This window comes from Podarcis pityusensis, assembly GCF_964106645.2.
Source record: "Podarcis pityusensis genome assembly, chromosome: 2".
Taxonomy (NCBI): Eukaryota; Metazoa; Chordata; class Lepidosauria; order Squamata; family Lacertidae; genus Podarcis; species Podarcis pityusensis.
In genome coordinates, this window is record NC_138029.1 from 34,840,894 (window position 1) to 34,857,567 (window position 16,674).

General features: G+C 44.9%; 1 protein-coding gene across 7 annotated transcripts in view; it reads right to left on the bottom strand.

Annotated features, from left to right (window-relative positions):
• Positions 1-65: 65 nt before the first annotated feature.
• Positions 66-16,674, bottom strand: part of GGA3 (golgi associated, gamma adaptin ear containing, ARF binding protein 3) — a 30,276-nt gene continuing 13,667 nt past the window's right edge. For 6 of the 7 annotated variants that reach the window (XM_080993725.1, XM_080993729.1, XM_080993723.1 and 3 more), the window contains exons 7-17: positions 15,627-15,707; positions 14,260-14,397; positions 12,949-13,030; positions 11,997-12,113; positions 9,292-9,570; positions 7,608-7,675; positions 6,646-6,935; positions 5,263-5,525; positions 4,164-4,333; positions 3,577-3,687; positions 66-2,404 (exon numbers count right to left, since the gene is read on the bottom strand). In XM_080993725.1, coding sequence (XP_080849851.1) covers positions 2,294-2,404; positions 3,577-3,687; positions 4,164-4,333; positions 5,263-5,525; positions 6,646-6,935; positions 7,608-7,675; positions 9,292-9,570; positions 11,997-12,113; positions 12,949-13,030; positions 14,260-14,397; positions 15,627-15,707 — 1,710 coding nt within the window. In that variant the 3' untranslated portion in view covers positions 66-2,293. The remainder of the gene's footprint in view (positions 2,405-3,576; positions 3,688-4,163; positions 4,334-5,262; positions 5,526-6,645; positions 6,936-7,607; positions 7,676-9,291; positions 9,571-11,996; positions 12,114-12,948; positions 13,031-14,259; positions 14,398-15,626; positions 15,708-16,674) is intronic. The other variant, XM_080993724.1, reaches the window with a different exon arrangement.

A 16,674-nucleotide genomic window follows, 5' to 3' on the forward strand; every position in this document is an offset into this window, starting at 1 on the left:
GAACTCTGAGCATTATTTAATCACAGGATGCTTCTGCTTTGTAGAAGGATCTGGTTTTATTCTGACTATTGTTCTTAAGAGAAACAATACTATGCGGTTGAGTCCTAGGAGTGGGGGGAACACCCTACAGTATTAACTGGCAGCAAGGCAGGTGAAGCAGAGTAGAGAAAGCAATTTTATTGAACGTGCAGAAAAACAAGTACTTCCGAGACATATTTACAGTCTTTTGCGTGTTTGGTAGGAAGCTGCAACTTCAGCCTATGAACAAGTAACATTCATAAATAACTTCTGAAGCTTCTAACAGTACATTTCCACACTGTGAGACGACGGGATCTTGCTACTGGGCTTGTACAGCATGGGTATGGCAGCACTGCTGACATTGAGAAAGCACTTGTGCTTCCCCTCTCCCCCCGGTTTCCTCAGTCAGAGAGAGAGAGAGAGAGTGACTTGCTCATAGGCAAGCTGTAGCAGTGAAACCTGCTCTCTATAGATATGCTATGGGAGCTGGGCAGACTTGCTAAGCAAAAACGAGACAGCAGAGAGACTGAAATACGGGAGAGAACCAGATCAAGAGGCAGAAGAAATGCCGCCCTGTTCTCAAAAACATAGCGGACACTTTCCTCCCAAGTTTCTCCTTTTGTTCATATGGACCATGTCTGTCCCTTTCTGGACAGTTCCAAGTCTGTACACAAGTCTGAACCCTCCCAATAACTGCTGAAGCTCTTTACGCTGCAACAGATTAGGTTGCACTGCCTATAAATCCTTAGCCCAGTGAGTACCCCAAGCCTTTGTAGGAGACAATTGTTCCAGGTCGCCGTTAAATCTCTTCCCTGTTAAGTACAAGGTGTCCAGAAAATTAGAACGGCTGTTTGTAAGACTGGCTGAGCTTTTAAGAAACGTAATTAATTCAGCTTAAGCCAGATTTCCACCTTCAGATCAGAGTGGCAAGAAGTACTTAAAATTACACCTAGCAATTCTTAGCCTACTTCAGTTTTTTAAATTTTTTTCTAAACAGCCTTTTTTCTTCATAACCAAGCAAAATGATTAGTTCAGGACAACTGTTTTTTTGAAAGGATATTTCAGATCAAAAATAATTGTAGTAGATCAGAGGAAGTGACTACTAGACCCAAAGCAGTGATATTCACTTTATGGCTTACGTGCCATATGTTGGACTATTAGTCCGACTGACTCAACACAGGGATCTCCTCCTGGAGACAATTGCACTTAACCACTTAATATTTGGAATGAATAAAATACAATATAATCAATTCAGCACATGCATTGTCATGGCTTCTGTTTCCCCTTATCTGTAGGTCTGGTGTTTTCCTATAGCTCTATGTACATTGTATAATTCCTAACTACTAATACTGCCCTTGAAAGAAGAATCAAGGTCTTAGCTGCATCATTTCCTACCTTTGACCCTGATCGACAGATGCACCAAGAGTGGATGCCCTCGCTTTCTCCCCAAGCTCCCCACTGGAGCAGTGGACAAACTGTGCCTTTGTGACTCTGTCATAGTTTTTACCCTCCCCCCAATGGAATACAGTTGTTGAATGCTGAGGGGAAACCGACTGTAGAGCCATGTGCGTCCAAAATGTAGCAGCTGCCTAGAAAGCGCACATTGCAGAGTCAGCTGGAAGTATAAAATCAAAGGCAGCAGATTGAGAGCTATGTGTTTTTACGCTCACGTGTGGCATGTATAAAATAATACAGCTTGTTTATTCACCTGTATGAGCTGTGCTGGCTTTTGGGGTAGATGTTGCCTTACAAAAGAAAACGGGAGTGTCAGGTCATGGCAGAAACCTCCCCTTGTGGAGCTTGTGTTTATTACCCAGCAAGCCTGCAGGTGGTCCTAAGTTCTGGCACCAAGGAGGTAAAAAAACAAAACAAAAAACCGAGCACAGGAACATCTGTTAGGGCTCTGCCCCAAAGAAACTTACGAAGGCATCATAGCCCTTTGTAGACATCTGGCCAACACTGAGGGAAGAGTGCTCCGTTTCTGCTTACGAAGCTCACCAGAATGATCAGATTTCAAGTTTAGCAAAGTGGAAGATAGAACCGGATTGGCCAAAGTAAAGAAACCATCCAGGCCTCTACTTGTGGCTGCCTACACAAGTTCATGCTCTGTGTTCATGCCCCCGACCGCTTCACCCCAGAGTGCAGGAAACATTCTGGACCAAAGCTACAAGTGGAGTGGACAGGACATGTTAAACAAAGCTCAATATCGCTGCCGGATACCACTTGCGCCCTTTCCATTTCACATTCGTTCCAGTCCCTTTGGGGTGCCTCTGGGTCATAGGTTTCCCCACTGCTCAACTGGGGGGAACTGATCCACCTCCCCCACTTCTGTGCTGGGCTGGTCTCCTAACGCGAAAGTCAGTCGGTACCTCAGCCTCACCTTCTCCTGCAAGGAAGAAGGAAACAACATAAAGCTGCAGTCAAGAATACACAGTAGAAAGACAGAGGAGCCTGGAACAAGGTTGGTGCGTGCCACGACGTTATCTGAGTACTAGCAGGGCTGAGCAATAGTTTGTCTGATACTTTACAAACCAGGGCAACGAATTGCTGGAAAAAGAACAATGCACAAATCCTATATCCAGTTCTGTCCAAAGTTGTAAAGCTGAAAAACGCATTAGGCAGAAAAAAAGCAAGCATGGGACATCCTTTCATATTCCCTAAGTGTGGCAGTAGGCAGAAAAGAAATCTGCTGATACAACAGTATAATACAGAATTGTAGAGAGAGATACAGTAGTACCTTGTTTTGTCTAGCCGAAAAGGACGCTAGACAAAGTGCCGCTTCTGCGCATAGTGCGATTTAGTGCTTCTGCGCATGCGTGAGCAGTGAATCCAGAAGTAACCCGTTCCGATACTTATGGGTTTGCCGCAGACGTTCGATGGAACGGGCGCTCGATGAGACGGACGCTCGACGAGGTACCACTGTATGTGTCTCTCCATCTTACAAGTAGAGCCGTAGCTCTAATTCTCAGACTATGGACTGTGCAACACAGCTATTTCAAGGAAGATGTAAGATGTGCACCAGTCTTTCCCCCTTTGAGAGTCACAAATGAATAGTGACTTCTGCTTGTGCAATGGGACCATGCCCCCCCTCCTGCACACACCCTACATTCCCCAAAATTGGCAAGGGGGGGAACCCCCAGAAAAGTACACGGAGAAGAGGAGAACTGCCTGCTTGGCAGACTGAAATGCTTTGCCTGAGGAACCTTAGTATGATGTTGAATTCCTCCTTTCAGATCAGTAACATCCTAGATTCTAGAAAACAGCACTTTTATCTTCCACCAGCAGTTGGCCAGATGATTATGGTAGCTCACCAGAAGAGCACAAAGGGTATGTAGGCTTCCCCATTCCCTGTTGCCACTTGGGACTCAAATTTTAACTCCCTTGGAACATGGATATCAGAGCAAAGGGGTCTGTCTGATGCAAGATCACTCTCAACTCTGCTCAAGACAACCATGAGCAGAAACAGAACATTTGATCTAAATGGTCTAATTGTGTAGAATATGGCAATATCCCTTCTCTAAGAAAAGGTGGAGAAATTGTGAATGCAAGTCTTCTCACCTTCCTCGGATTTGCCAGCAACATGACCTGAGTGATCGCAGCTGGCGGCTGGATGGGATTGAATGGAGCTAGCTCTGTCCCCGAAGGTGGCTGCAACTTCACTTTCATGGACTGCGGATTAAAAAGCAAAGGAGAAAATCTTATCAAGAGCAGTGGTTTGTGCAGAAATAACAGTCACGTTGCATCACTGAACACAAATATATTAAGGGAAGCGGGCGTGTTTACTGAGCACTGACTAAACCATAAAAGCAAATATTTGTCTAGTGGACTTAACCGGGTGGAGACACCAACTGACACCTCAATTCTAAACTCATTACATGGATGCAAGCCCCATGGAATCGGTGGAATTTTATTCCAACCAAAGATGCTTAGGACCGAGACCTAAGACAGTAGCTTGCAACAACTATCCTGTAATGTTGCAGCAGATAAAATATGCTTCTCGATAGAATCAGCTGGAAAGTAAGTCTGGTCCCAATCGCCTGACCCAGCAGGATTTGCCTGGATGAGCAGCTCTTGATCTCTCCTCCAGCAACAAGAGGATGCTGGTCTCTTCCCCTATTGGTGCCTGAGAACGCCCATCTTGGTACCTTTGGCACTGCTGCTTGTAGCACAATGTTCTTGATAGGAAGGGGTGCTGTGTTTAACATCGAAACCACCACTACCAACACATCGGGCCGCCCGGGGGGGCACTCCTTGGCAAAATGCAGGAGGATGCGCAAACCGTTCTTGTCATAAGCCGTCACAGGAAGAGCGCTGCCTGCAAGGGGGAGAAGGTGCTTACATGACACAACAATGCAAGTGAAATCTTGGGAGGGCACCGGGTTATGCTTGGAATGCTGGGAGCTGCGTTAAGAGAATCTGCAAAGCCTCTATTCTGAACAAAAGCGTCCTCTCTAAAGCGGATGCTGATGAGATGGTCCCTAAAAGTAGGTGCAAAAACCTCTTGACTTTCATATATTTCTGTTTGGGCAGATTTTGCCCCAGAGAGAAATAAGTCTGCTCCAGATACACCAGTGTCCTTGAAAGGTTAATTATACACCTTCCTTAGATGTGATCCTTGTTCCAGCCTGGATTGTATTCTGGCAGGAAACCTGGGATATTGCACTGTAGTCTAACTCACACATCCTACTAATACCACTAGAAGATAGGAAGCAACTTGAGGCAAATGTGAAGATGTACTAGGTGAGACCAACACAGCTGGAGGCTCACAGGCTCCCCATCCCTGCTTGAAGCAAATACTGGCTAGCAGTTTTCAAAGCTTTTCCTTTCAACCATAAGATCATTGTCGCACTAAAAGCATGATGCTTCTCCTTGAGGGAGGGGGCCTAATAGGGAGTGGAATGGAGCCATGCAGAGTTCCCAAACCCCTCTCCCTCTACACCCCCAAAAGACTTCAGGATAATAGCTTGGGTTTGTAAAAAAATTATTCCTAACTCTCCAAATTATGAAAATAAGGAGGCTTTGATTTATTGATTGATTGAATTTATATTCCGCCTTATACCTGGAGGCCTTAGGGAGGCTCACAGAACAAAACCAAAACACAAAACCACAAAAGATATAATCAAAATAAAAACAACAACCCAATAACTCCCCCCCCAACCCCCCAGATTTTAAAAGGGAATGAACTAAATGAACTGAAACATCCAGGATCAGGAGTAAGCAATAAAAAATATTTGTGATGCCTACTTGGCTTAATGGACTCCAGTGGCACGTGAACGTTGCCCAGGGAGATCTCGGGTCCTTTCAGAGGACTTCCATGTTGCTGGAAGGAGGCTGGCTGGAAGAGGGGGCTTCCTGACCCGACAGGGCAGCTGCCTGGATATGGAAGTGGAGGGACTCCTGGAGCTGCAATGGGCAGCCCTGAAGCGGATGTAAGAGGTGCAGCAGCAGCGGGCAATGCAACTCCACCAGGGAACACAGAGGCGCCTAGGTTTGCTTGAGCTGAAGGTCTGGAATGAAGCAGAAAACAAATGCAGGTTAAAAAAATAAAATGAATGCAAAGAAATATATTGAATGTCTCTGGTACCTAGTCTGCACCTATCCCCCGCCCGCTCTGTATAAAGCACTTGGGAGTGAGCATCTGTAACTGCTCCCTCCTACAAATAGCAATTGTCCTTTGAAAAGCCAGTGTTGCCCACCACTGCCTGGTTCTGTGTCCTGCAGATTGATGGGGCTGAATGAACAAATGAATGCGTTCTGCATTAACATGGGGAGGCAGAGTACCTGCCTGCCAAAATCCCTCTAAGTAAAATCTCCAGCAGCATGGCAGTGAGATGCCACAAATGATGTCCATGTGGGGCAGGTACTTGGCTCAGTCAAAAAGTGTTTGCTGGCCCCACCAGTCAACCGATAGCAAAGCCCTGTGCAAAGTTACCCACATGGCTATCGGGCCTCTCACTTTGCCTTGCAAGACCCAGCTCATCAGTTGCAGTTTGTGGACTGTGCCTTTGCTGGCATGGCTACATGTGGAACACCCTCCCTTCAGATGTGAAGGAAATAAGCAGCTATCCTATCTTTAAAAGTCATCTGAAGGCAGCCCTGTTTACGGAAGTTTTTAATATTTAATGCTGTACTGTTTTTAACATTTGATTGGGAGCCGCCCAGAGTGGCTGGGGAAACTCAGCCAGATGGGCGGGGTATAAATAATAAATTCTTCTTCTTCTTCTTCTTCTTCTTCTTCTTCTTCTTCTTCTTCTTCTTCTTCTTCTTCTTCTTTCAAACACGGCAGGTGAAAGGCAAAGTCATTGTGCTCTCAGGTGACCGAGAGGTGGGCAGCCCTGGAGCGTGGGGGAATTGGCCAGATACAGTTCCCTGCTCCCGAGGTAGAAGAGGTGTCCAAATCTTCTGCCCCGGGGCAGAAGCATCCCTTCATTCAATCTGCCCTTGATGTACGGCAAAGGCGGAGAATCTGCAACTCTTCCCATGTTAAGATTCCAGGTCCCATCATCCCTGACCATTGGCCATGCTTGCCAGGACCAATGGAAACTGAAGTCCCACCTAAGAGCAGGGGAGGAAAATCTGATTCATAGCAGCAATTATTTCCAAGCAGAAAGGAGGAGAAAACCTTACCCTTTGCTCTCGTCCAGATGTCCTATGGGATCCATGTTGTGCAGATCACCACTTCCCATAGCAGAGCCCAGGTACCCAGGGGCACCTGACATTGCATTGGACGGTCCCAGTGGTGCTGCAGCAGAGAATATGAAAGGGGCTGAGGTAGGGGCAGGCTGCGGGGCTGTGAATGTGGAGGCAAGAGAGGCTGACGTTCTACCCGTGGGCTGCGACAGGGCAGGGAGAAGAGGTGAGTTACAGGCAACGGAAGCTGGTTTTGGGTTCAAGAAGTCCAGATCGACTGGTTCATTCTGCAACGGAGGAAACAGGTGAAAAATGGTGCTTTGCAACACACTGATAAATGTTTAACTTTCCTCCCGTTTTTATTCTCACTTGTTTTATTTTACTATTTAGCAGACACAAAATGACACTTAATTCAGAATTTTTTAAAAAACAATTTAAAATCAGAAAGTCAACAAAAATGTGGCCGAGACGTATAAAAAGGTGTCAAGTAAATGCTGGAAACGGAAGCAGATAAAAGGGCCGTTCCTCCATCTGTGGTGGACGTGTAAAAAATCAAAAGGCTTTTGGGAAATGGTAGCTGGTGAAGGCAATAAGGTATTAGCATAACTGGTATAATGCAAGCATAATAATGAAAGTGGGGGGGGGGCATGCCCTAAAAGGGAGTGAGAACTTAAGGCCAGAAGCAGGACAGATCACAAAAGGCACCACCTCATTTCAGTCTTAGAAAAGCTGTTGAAGGTGTGTGTTGGGGGAAAGAGGGAAGCTGATTTCTCCCAGTGAGAAAGGCAGACTGGTCTTTATTGGTACAGCCCCTCATGACATTACAAGCTAGAAAATGAAAGTAATGTTCAGCCCGGGACAGATTAACATGCATTACCAATCCTCTGTCTTACAGAGCATCAAAAAAGGATAACGTCTTGGGAGGGCAAAATTATTCACACTGACAAAGCACAAAGTACCTGGAACATGTTCCATTGGCTGCTCTCGGGAGCTTCTTTTGCTGCAGTGGGAGCTGGGTCATTCAGGCCTAAGCACAAAACGACATTTTAGGGAACAAAAGGAATAGGCAAGCAAAATGTGTAAATAAGGGAACAATCCCAGCTGAACCAACATTTAACTATTCAACGGATTGAGATGGGAAAGATCCACCTGAGTGCAAATCCACCCTCCATATGGTCACTTCTGAACTTTGCTCCATTCTGACTGTAAGGCAGATTGATTTTATTATGTAACAAGCCAGCGGTAAGCAAGCTCTGCATTCTATATTCATTCATTCATTCATTCATAGTTCCAGCGGTTTTTTAAAGGAGTTACTCAAGGGTACACAGTACCAGCACCTCTTTGTTGTGGCATTTACTGTAACAACTTCATGGTGAGGACCGGCACCTATTTTTCTAGGGGGGAAAGCACTGCTTGGTACTTAACATGCCTCCTTTCAAGGCAAAGCCCTCCCAAGGTGGCATTCAAAAGATAATTAGGCTTATACTCTGCTTCCTGAACATTTTTTGTTGTTGTTTAGTCGTTTAGTAGTGTCCGACTCTTCGTGACCCCACCACGAAGGACGATGGACCAGAGCACGCCAGGCACTCCTGTCTTCCACTGCCTCCCGCAGTTTGGTCAAACTCATGCTGGTAGCTTCGAGAACACTGTCCAACCACCTCGTCCTCTGTCGTCCCCTTCTTCTTGTGCCCTCCATCTTTCCCAACATCAGGGTCTTTTCCAGGGAGTCTTCTCTTCTCATGAGGTGGCCAAAGTACTGGAGCCTCAGCTTCACGATCTGTCCTTCCAGTGAGCACTCAGGATCGATTTCCTTAAGAATGGATAGGTTTGATCTTCTTGCAGTCCATGGGACTCTCAAGAGTCTCCTCCAGCACCATAATTCAAAAGCATCAATTCTTCGGCGATCAGCCTTCTTTATGGTCCAGCTCTCACTTCCATACATTACTACTGGGAAAACCATGGCTTTAACTATACGGACCTTCCTGAACATACTAGACCATATCTCTGGATGTTCTTGCTTTCCCTTCTGGCGGCTTCACCAATAGCAGCTGGCTGCTGTAAGGAGGGGTGTGAGGCACGATGGAGGGGTGTCCAACTTCTGCAACTTCTCAGATGGTGCTCTTCCTCCTGTTCAGTGGTATCTCCAGAACAGGTAAGGTTAGATAATCTGGTGATTATCTAATGTTTATTAGATGGATTTCCCCTAAATTGATTTCTGAACTTTGACTTTTATTGTTATTCATGTTTTTATACTATATTTTATGCTGCTTTTACAATTAAGTATTTTAAATTTGTTGTTAGCCGCCCTGAGCCCGGTTTTTGAACCGGGAAGGGCGGGGTATAAATAAAAAATTATTATAATTTATTATGGACATGCCACTCTCTGTAGCTCTCAGTGATAACCCAGTCCAGTAAATTCAAGTGGAGGGACTTTTTTTATTTCTTTCTGGGGAGGTGTGTGTGTGTGGGGGGGGGTGTTTCTGAACAACAGATACTCAGCAAAAATACCGGCAAACCTGTGTGCAGCAGCTACTTAGCAGTGCCTCCCACCCAAGCCCTTAGGAAAAGGCGAAAGATTTGTATGATCTGAAGAGAAGCCAGAAACCTTCCACAGCCAGTGCACCCAAACCACACCTGCCTTACCTAAGCATAGCAGTTCCTCATCAAGCAAAGAGATGGAATTGGCCGAGCTCGTCAAGAGAGCAGAAGTGGCTTCTGCCTGGCTCGACGAACGACTCCGGGAGTGACCGATGGTCTGAGGGGGAGGTGGTAGGATGGGGATTTCTGACGAGGCTGGAGCTGGAGTTAATGTCGGTGCTGGTGTCAACGTCGTTGGGGGAATCGGTGGTGGCGGAGGCGTACTAGAAATGTCCAGTCCCGCCAAGTCAATGAGTGTACTGATGTTAACGGAAGAATCACTTCCTACAGTGATGAGGAGAGAACATAAAATATGGCATGGGATGCATACAAACAATATAACATATTATCCTAATCAAGGAGGGCAGTGGTGGTGCAAATGCCTAGATGCTGCTGAGAATAGCATCGGTTTTCAAATTCTCCAGGCTATGCCTCCTGTAGTAAACCTTCAAACATGAACTGCCGGTCCCTCAAGTTTCCATGAGTGTGCACACCATTATCCTCAAGATACCCAGGTCCTAAAAAGCGACCACTTTTGCCCAAATTTCTTGACCGGCACCCTCACACAGTGTTCAAGTAGACACAATGGGCAACACTCAATGATGTCCAACTCCTTCCTTAACAGAAACCTACTTGTACAATGGGATGTCAGATTCCTGCTCTCCAGAGTGGATTTTTGAGGCAGAGGGAGGAGAAGCTAGAAGCCTCATTGTGTTGAGTGGCCATCTCACCCAAGGGGCCAGCTTTCATTTCTGAGAAACTGCTCTACTGGGCAGAATGTATTATGAGTTCTTTATGTAGGTAAAGGACACCTGGATGGTTAGTCCAGGACTCTACCCAAAGCGGGTTACAATATTTTTCTTTTTTTAAAAAAAGGACACTAAAGAGACAACAAAGGAAGGGGAGGGACATGGAAGCAGGGGGAGGTACACACTCAGACTTTATTAAAGTATGCCTCTCTGTGTAAAAAAAGAAACAGACTTCCCCTAATTTTATTAAGACGTTCAAAACAGACTTTTGGCTGCATTCAGCTCTTTCCATTGATAGTACGAACTGAGAACTCTTGGCCATTTCCTGGGCAATTTCTTCTCTCTCTAATCTTAAAGAAAATTATTGATTGATAATTAACAATGCTGCGATAAACCCCCGTATTCTGATGTAGATCAACAGGGCCACCTGGGATTCTTACCCCCTGCAGTTAACCCTAAATGGTGAGCTATTCTCCTGCAATGTCTCTGAATATATATGCTCCACTTAAGCCCTTCTAAACAATGGCCTGACTGGTCTGAACTGGCCAGGCCTTTTGTAATGTAAGTTCAGAGTAGTTAGGGAGGCTCTTGGCAATTTTCTGGTTAAGAGATTGCTGACATCAGAGATGGGGCTTATTTTTCAGCTGGAGCCAAACAATGATCCCCATTAGAAAGGAGGCAGCTTTTACCTGGCTCAGATTCCCATGTGAGCGTTTACTCTCAGTCTTTGTCTTCCTGGAAACCTGATCAGGAATGCAAAGATGCTCCCTCTTAGAACCTCTCAGCTAATCAATGTCTGTTACCAGCAACTAAACACCAACTTAGCATCACCTGTAGCTTTCTGCATTTAACTTCCTTCTGACCACACTGTTGACAACCCCCCCCCCCAAAAAAAACCCCATATACTCTCGCCTATAACTCAGGATAGCATTTCATGAATCTTCAATGGGGATTTAGTGCAGCTGGGGGGCCCTCTTTCAGCGAGCCCCTTTGAAGGTGCACTTTCACGGACAGAATGTTTTTGAAGTGGCTCACCTTGAGCCTTGCTTTGTCTGTTTGCAGGTGCAGTTTGAATCCAAACAGGCCTGCAAAGGAACTTCAAAGGGGCTTGCTGTTAACTGCTGATCAGCTGGCATCATAATGATGTCCGGTGACTGACAGCTGGGCAACCGTGCCCACCTGTCAAAGTTGGCCTGCAGAGGGTGGAAGTCAGGATCCAACTCCCTGCCCCTGTTGTAAGTCAATGGTTTCACTCTGGAATCCTTTATTCAAGAAAAGCCACTTGACAATCATGAACAGAACGTCCTCGGAAGCTGAAATGTTCTCCCTCTCCCCTCTAAATATTTGCCCTTTCTGGTGCCAGTTTTGCACCCACTTTTTCTTTTGCATATCTATACCCATAAATCATTTCTGGGTATATGTGTCAGTGTTAATCTCGGAAGTAGACCTGTGGAGCTCCTATATGAAAAACCACTTTCATTGCAGCTGGCCCTATACAGATGGATCTTGAAGGAGCAAAACATATCCATGCTGAGATATCCTGATTCCACTCCCACCCACTGCTTCAAAGCACACTGTATGTATCATATAAGCAGATTGAATCATCTTAGAATTGCCATTTCTCTAGGATAGCCCTGTCTTGTCTAAAATAGAATGATCAGATAGCTGTAAGAAGACACCGGCATCCTTTTGGGAGGCTTTTCCTAGAATGGTTAAAGACAATTGTGTAGCCAATAAACTGGGGCTAAAAGTCTCTGCTAAATTCTTCACCTTGGGATTTGATTATGGTGAGTAGCAATCTAGAAAGGAAGAGTTATTTGTAAAAAGACTTAACAATTTAGAACAAGGGATTAGGAAGTACTTACGTATTGTAAGGGACATATAATTTTAAGATTATACAAAAGCTGGGAAACATGATATTTCATAGAAGGGCCGGTGTTGCTCCTGAAAAATATGACTCACCATCTGTTGGAGGCAGCCCAGGAATATCCACTTCACCATTGACGACTTGCCCCTCAATAATTCTTTTATAGGAATTTATTACGCGTGATAAGTTGTCACTAGCCTGCAGGATGTCGCCTGTAGCGGAGACACAAACAGTAAACTACCAGTGTAAATAACTTCATCTTCAGCAATGCTTTCTCAGGCTACGAACGGGACCAGCTCATTTGATTTCATTCATTTCCACGACAAAGAAATCCACCCACCCCTAACAGCACTGCCTTTGTAGGTGCTGCGGTTATATGCTTCTCTGGCTTTCGCCACATCCATTTCTGCTATGAATATTTAGGATTTATGTAGACGAAGGAAGATTTGGTGGTTGGGGAAGGGCCATAGAAGAAGAGTTTGGATTTGATATCCCACTTTATCACTACTCGAAGGAGTCTCAAAGCAGCTAACATTCTCCTTTTCCTTCCTCCCCCACAACAAACACTGTGAGGTGAGTGGGGCTGAGAGACTTCAGAGAAGTGAGACTAGCCCAAGGTCACCCAGCAGCTGCATGTGGAGGAGCAGGGACGCGAACCCAGTTCCCCAGATTACGAGTCTATCACTCTTAACCACTACACCACACTGGCTCTGTGGCAGAGTCCTGGCTTTCCATGCAGTAGATATCTGGTTCAATTCCCGGCATCTCCAGGTATGTCAGAGAGAGACTCCTGCCTGAAACTTTGAAGAGCTGCTGCCAGCCAGTGTAGACAATATTGATATAGATGGACCAGTGCTCTTACTCTGTATAAGGCAGCTTCCTATTATATATATCTGATATTCTATCCAACACCACTGACTTACTATATGGATTATAGATTCTTTTCAGCTGACATTATAGGTAATATCCAGGTTTTTAACCACCTATTAAGGCAAAAGCATGTCCCAGTTTACCTCCGGTCCTGCAAAGAAAAACTTATAGTTTTACCCAGAGTGCTGTCATTATCTTCTGTCTCGCTGGCCAGTTTGAATAACATCCGCCTCTTGGTTTCACATCTGTCATAGAGCTCCTGGGGAAGGGTGGGGAGAAGGTGAGAGATAGGAGCCAATGAGTCAAAATGGACACGTGCAAGCCTTTGTACTGAAACCTCATTTACTTATGCACAAAAGCCCAAGGCATCACCACTGCAAAGGCTTGACACAAGATTTCGATACAATATTGGTGGTCCAAGATGTGGACACTTGCACTAACAGAAAAATTGATGCAGAGACATTGAGTCATAAGGGGTGAAAGCAAGAGAGACATATTTGCCAACACTTTTAAACTTACGTAGCGGGTCAGAGAGGTGCTGTGCAGACACCGCTCACTCAGAAGAACTTCTAATTGGCATTATTACTGAGACACCTTTTCTCCTGAATTGCTTCTGGTGACTGAAGAGCAGTTGGTGTTACCTGAGTGTAAACAACTGCCTCTGGTTATTCCTCTTTCATGTTGGTGATAGATGTGCACTGTATTGTTATAGTTATGCATTTTGGGTTGTTGTTGTTTTTAATGTAATTAATGTACCCCAATGTTGTATACTTGGAAATATCTTGAAAATAACCAGTAATCATTAAAAGTCTCGTTTGTTTTCCTCGATTGCCTTCTCCTTAGCTGAGTGATGCTGTCAGTTTGCATTTCTTAGTGCAGAAAGTATTGATCTGATGTGTAGAGATCTTTCTTATTCTAGTTCATTCAAGAGGTTTCTGGAAGCTTCTCTGTATGAAAGAAACTTCATGATTGTTTGGGTTATAGAGCAGCAGAGTACAGCTGGCTTGAACTGGTTCTTTTATCTTTTCCAATTAAAATCTTGTTGACTATAAATATAAGCCAGTAGCAGCCTGGGTTTTACTTTCTCTTTCTCTCTCCTTTCTTCTGGTGTCCACTTCTGTATGCTATAGTGTTAAGGTTTAGTCTTATTATATGTTTTTGTAAATTTTATTGTAAGTGCTGCAACTCAAGTTTTATGGACTGTGCCAACCCTGAATGTGCTGGATTTGTGACCATTATGCTCATTTGCCTTCAGTAGAAGTAAAGCTCTGCTGGATGAAGTACAATTGCCTCTGGTCTATTTTTTGGGAACTCTGCTATGCGTTTAAGTTTTTTCCTCCCCAGAAGAAACTGGGGCGGCAGATGCCTGCACCTATTTTTGCAGGGGAAGCTGGGCTATAAAATTCCTTCATGTTGGGAGATGAAGGAAGAAGAAAATCAGAGGGTAACAAGCACTCAAGGTTTTACCAGCAGAGAACTCACACTCACCTTCATCAGCTCTTTGTCAGCCTCCGAAGAGTCTTCTTTGCTGTAGTGAACCAGCATCTCGTTCAACAGCTTCACATTGTTGTTCACCTCCTCCAATGTGTGCATGCGCTTTGTGACTTTCTGTATGCGTGCCTCATCCTTCAAATTTTAAAGCAAAAGAGGTGATATGAGTCTTTAATTTGTTCTTCTGCTACTGTCCAGGACAAGTTGGCTTGAAGAATCCAGAAGTCTGGTTACTTATCACCAACGGATACAGAATTCTGTCTACAGAGCCCCTACCTTCTGCTATCAAAATAGTCCTGAAGTTTTGACTTCTGGGGATACATTTGCAAAACAGGCAACTGTCAATCCATAGTCATAAGACCCCCACCCCACTCCTTTATTCAGTGGGATTTACTCCTAGGAATGTTTGCACAAAATTAGGTAAAATGGTAGGAGCAAATTATATATTGAACTAGAGGGGGAAAGGGATACATAGATCATGGGGAGAAACAGGAAGCCATGGGAAATGAAGCAAGGATGACCAAACGAGCAGGAGAACAAAGCTCTTGTAACTGGAATCGTTGCCTAGAAGAGGGGAGTTTTGGCAGGTGCAACTCACTTTGCAGGTGTGAGAAAAGGTACACTTGCCCACATTATCTCTTCCAGGCAGCCATTAAAGGCACAGGTGCTCTTGTCCTTCTTTGCATCTGGTCTCCGCAAGAGAGGCCTGTTAACCCTGAACAACCAGACAACTCCTTGCCCCTTCTGCTCCCTGAGCCTTTCATACATGCTGCACGTCTATTTTCAAAGCAACTTTCATGCTTTTCTTTGGGGGGGGGGGGAATGCAAAAGGCCAACGTAAGATCACAGGAAATCAGAGACAGGAATGCCATACCCAACGAAGACAAGGACAGCCTATGGCACTAGAGGAAAAGGGAACTTCTGTCCTTGCAACTTGTACCCAAACCCCCATCCTAAACCCAGCTGAATTAGGCATGCCTAAGCCCACCAATTACAATGGACGGAAGCACACTTAGCTCTGCACAGCGTAGGGCTGTGACTGGGAGGATGAGCAGGAAAAGGACTAGGGCATCGGCAGCTATCAGTTACCCCAAGGAATACCAGGCAAAGTGGGGCTATAAATCACTGAGCAGCTTTTCTTAGTTTACTATGCAATCTCGAATTGCAGCATCAAACCTGGGTAAGAACTTTCACTCAGGAAGGAAACCAGAGCATTGCTTACAGACAGCACAGATATTCAGGTCTTCTGACATTATAGCAGCCCAATGGTACGGCTCAAATTTTCTAAAAATGCTTTAAATTACAAAACAAGCCCCAAACAATGATCACCCCTACAGATATGTTGATTAAGTGCTCAGTCTCACCTCTTTCACCATAGATTTAATAAGCTTGTTTGCCTCTTGCAAATCATCTGGATTTTTGCTTTTTAACAGTTTAGCTAAAAGCTGCAAAAAGGGAAAAAAACTTTTAGGAAAAGTGTTTTAGGAGTGACAGAACTTTTCCTGGTTTTGCAGATTCTCAGTTGAGGAATTGATACCTTATGCTTGCATTAACCAAGTTTTGATTTGTCTTTGAAGCATCCAACTTTTGGCACTCTGATCATGAACACATTAGAACAGAAGCAAGAAACGTGGATGCTATTGGAACGTACATCATATTAACTTGCTCAGGCTAGTGGTTTCAGTGCTCCAATAGGGGAAGCTGACAGCAGTTCATCACCAGCTACTTCAGAATCTGGACCGGGGTTGGAGGGAGCCAATGTTGGATTGTCACTGGTCTGCCCCAACCTCAGCATGGTTGGTGCAGAGGCACTCTATGACAACTACAGCTAGGGATGAGGTTCATTTAGCAAGAGGAGTAAGACAAGAAAGTGCACTTTAAATTACTCATCTCAGCTTTAGAGTGTCCATTTGACACCCACTTCTATTCCGTCCTCTCTCGAGACAGCAGCAGTCTACAGCAATAGTCCTTCTGGGTTGCATCCAATCCTGTGCATGCAGAGTTCTATTCACACAATGGGACTTCCCCTTCTTCTCCCCACACATCCTCAAAGTCTGCTCTGGAGGGTGAGGGTCTGTGGGGAGCTGCAGGGGAGAGCAGAATAGGGAAAGGTTCCACTGTGCAAGCAGAAAGTCTGTTGCAATAGCCAAACAAGAAGACCCTCAATGTGCAGAAGTGTTGGAATCTGCACCATGTTCAAGAGCATGAGCCGTGACTTGGAAATCCCTGCTCAGGCCTAAACTCACTGAATGCTCTAGGTGAGTCACTACTGAGAGTATAAGTTCTTAAGTTTCGCTCCAGTGAGGTGGCAATGGTAATCAGAAAGGGACCGGAGTCAGACCAAAAATAAAATAAATTGGAAAGATCTATTTAAATCAAAGCATAGGAATGATAAAACTATATAAACTCAGC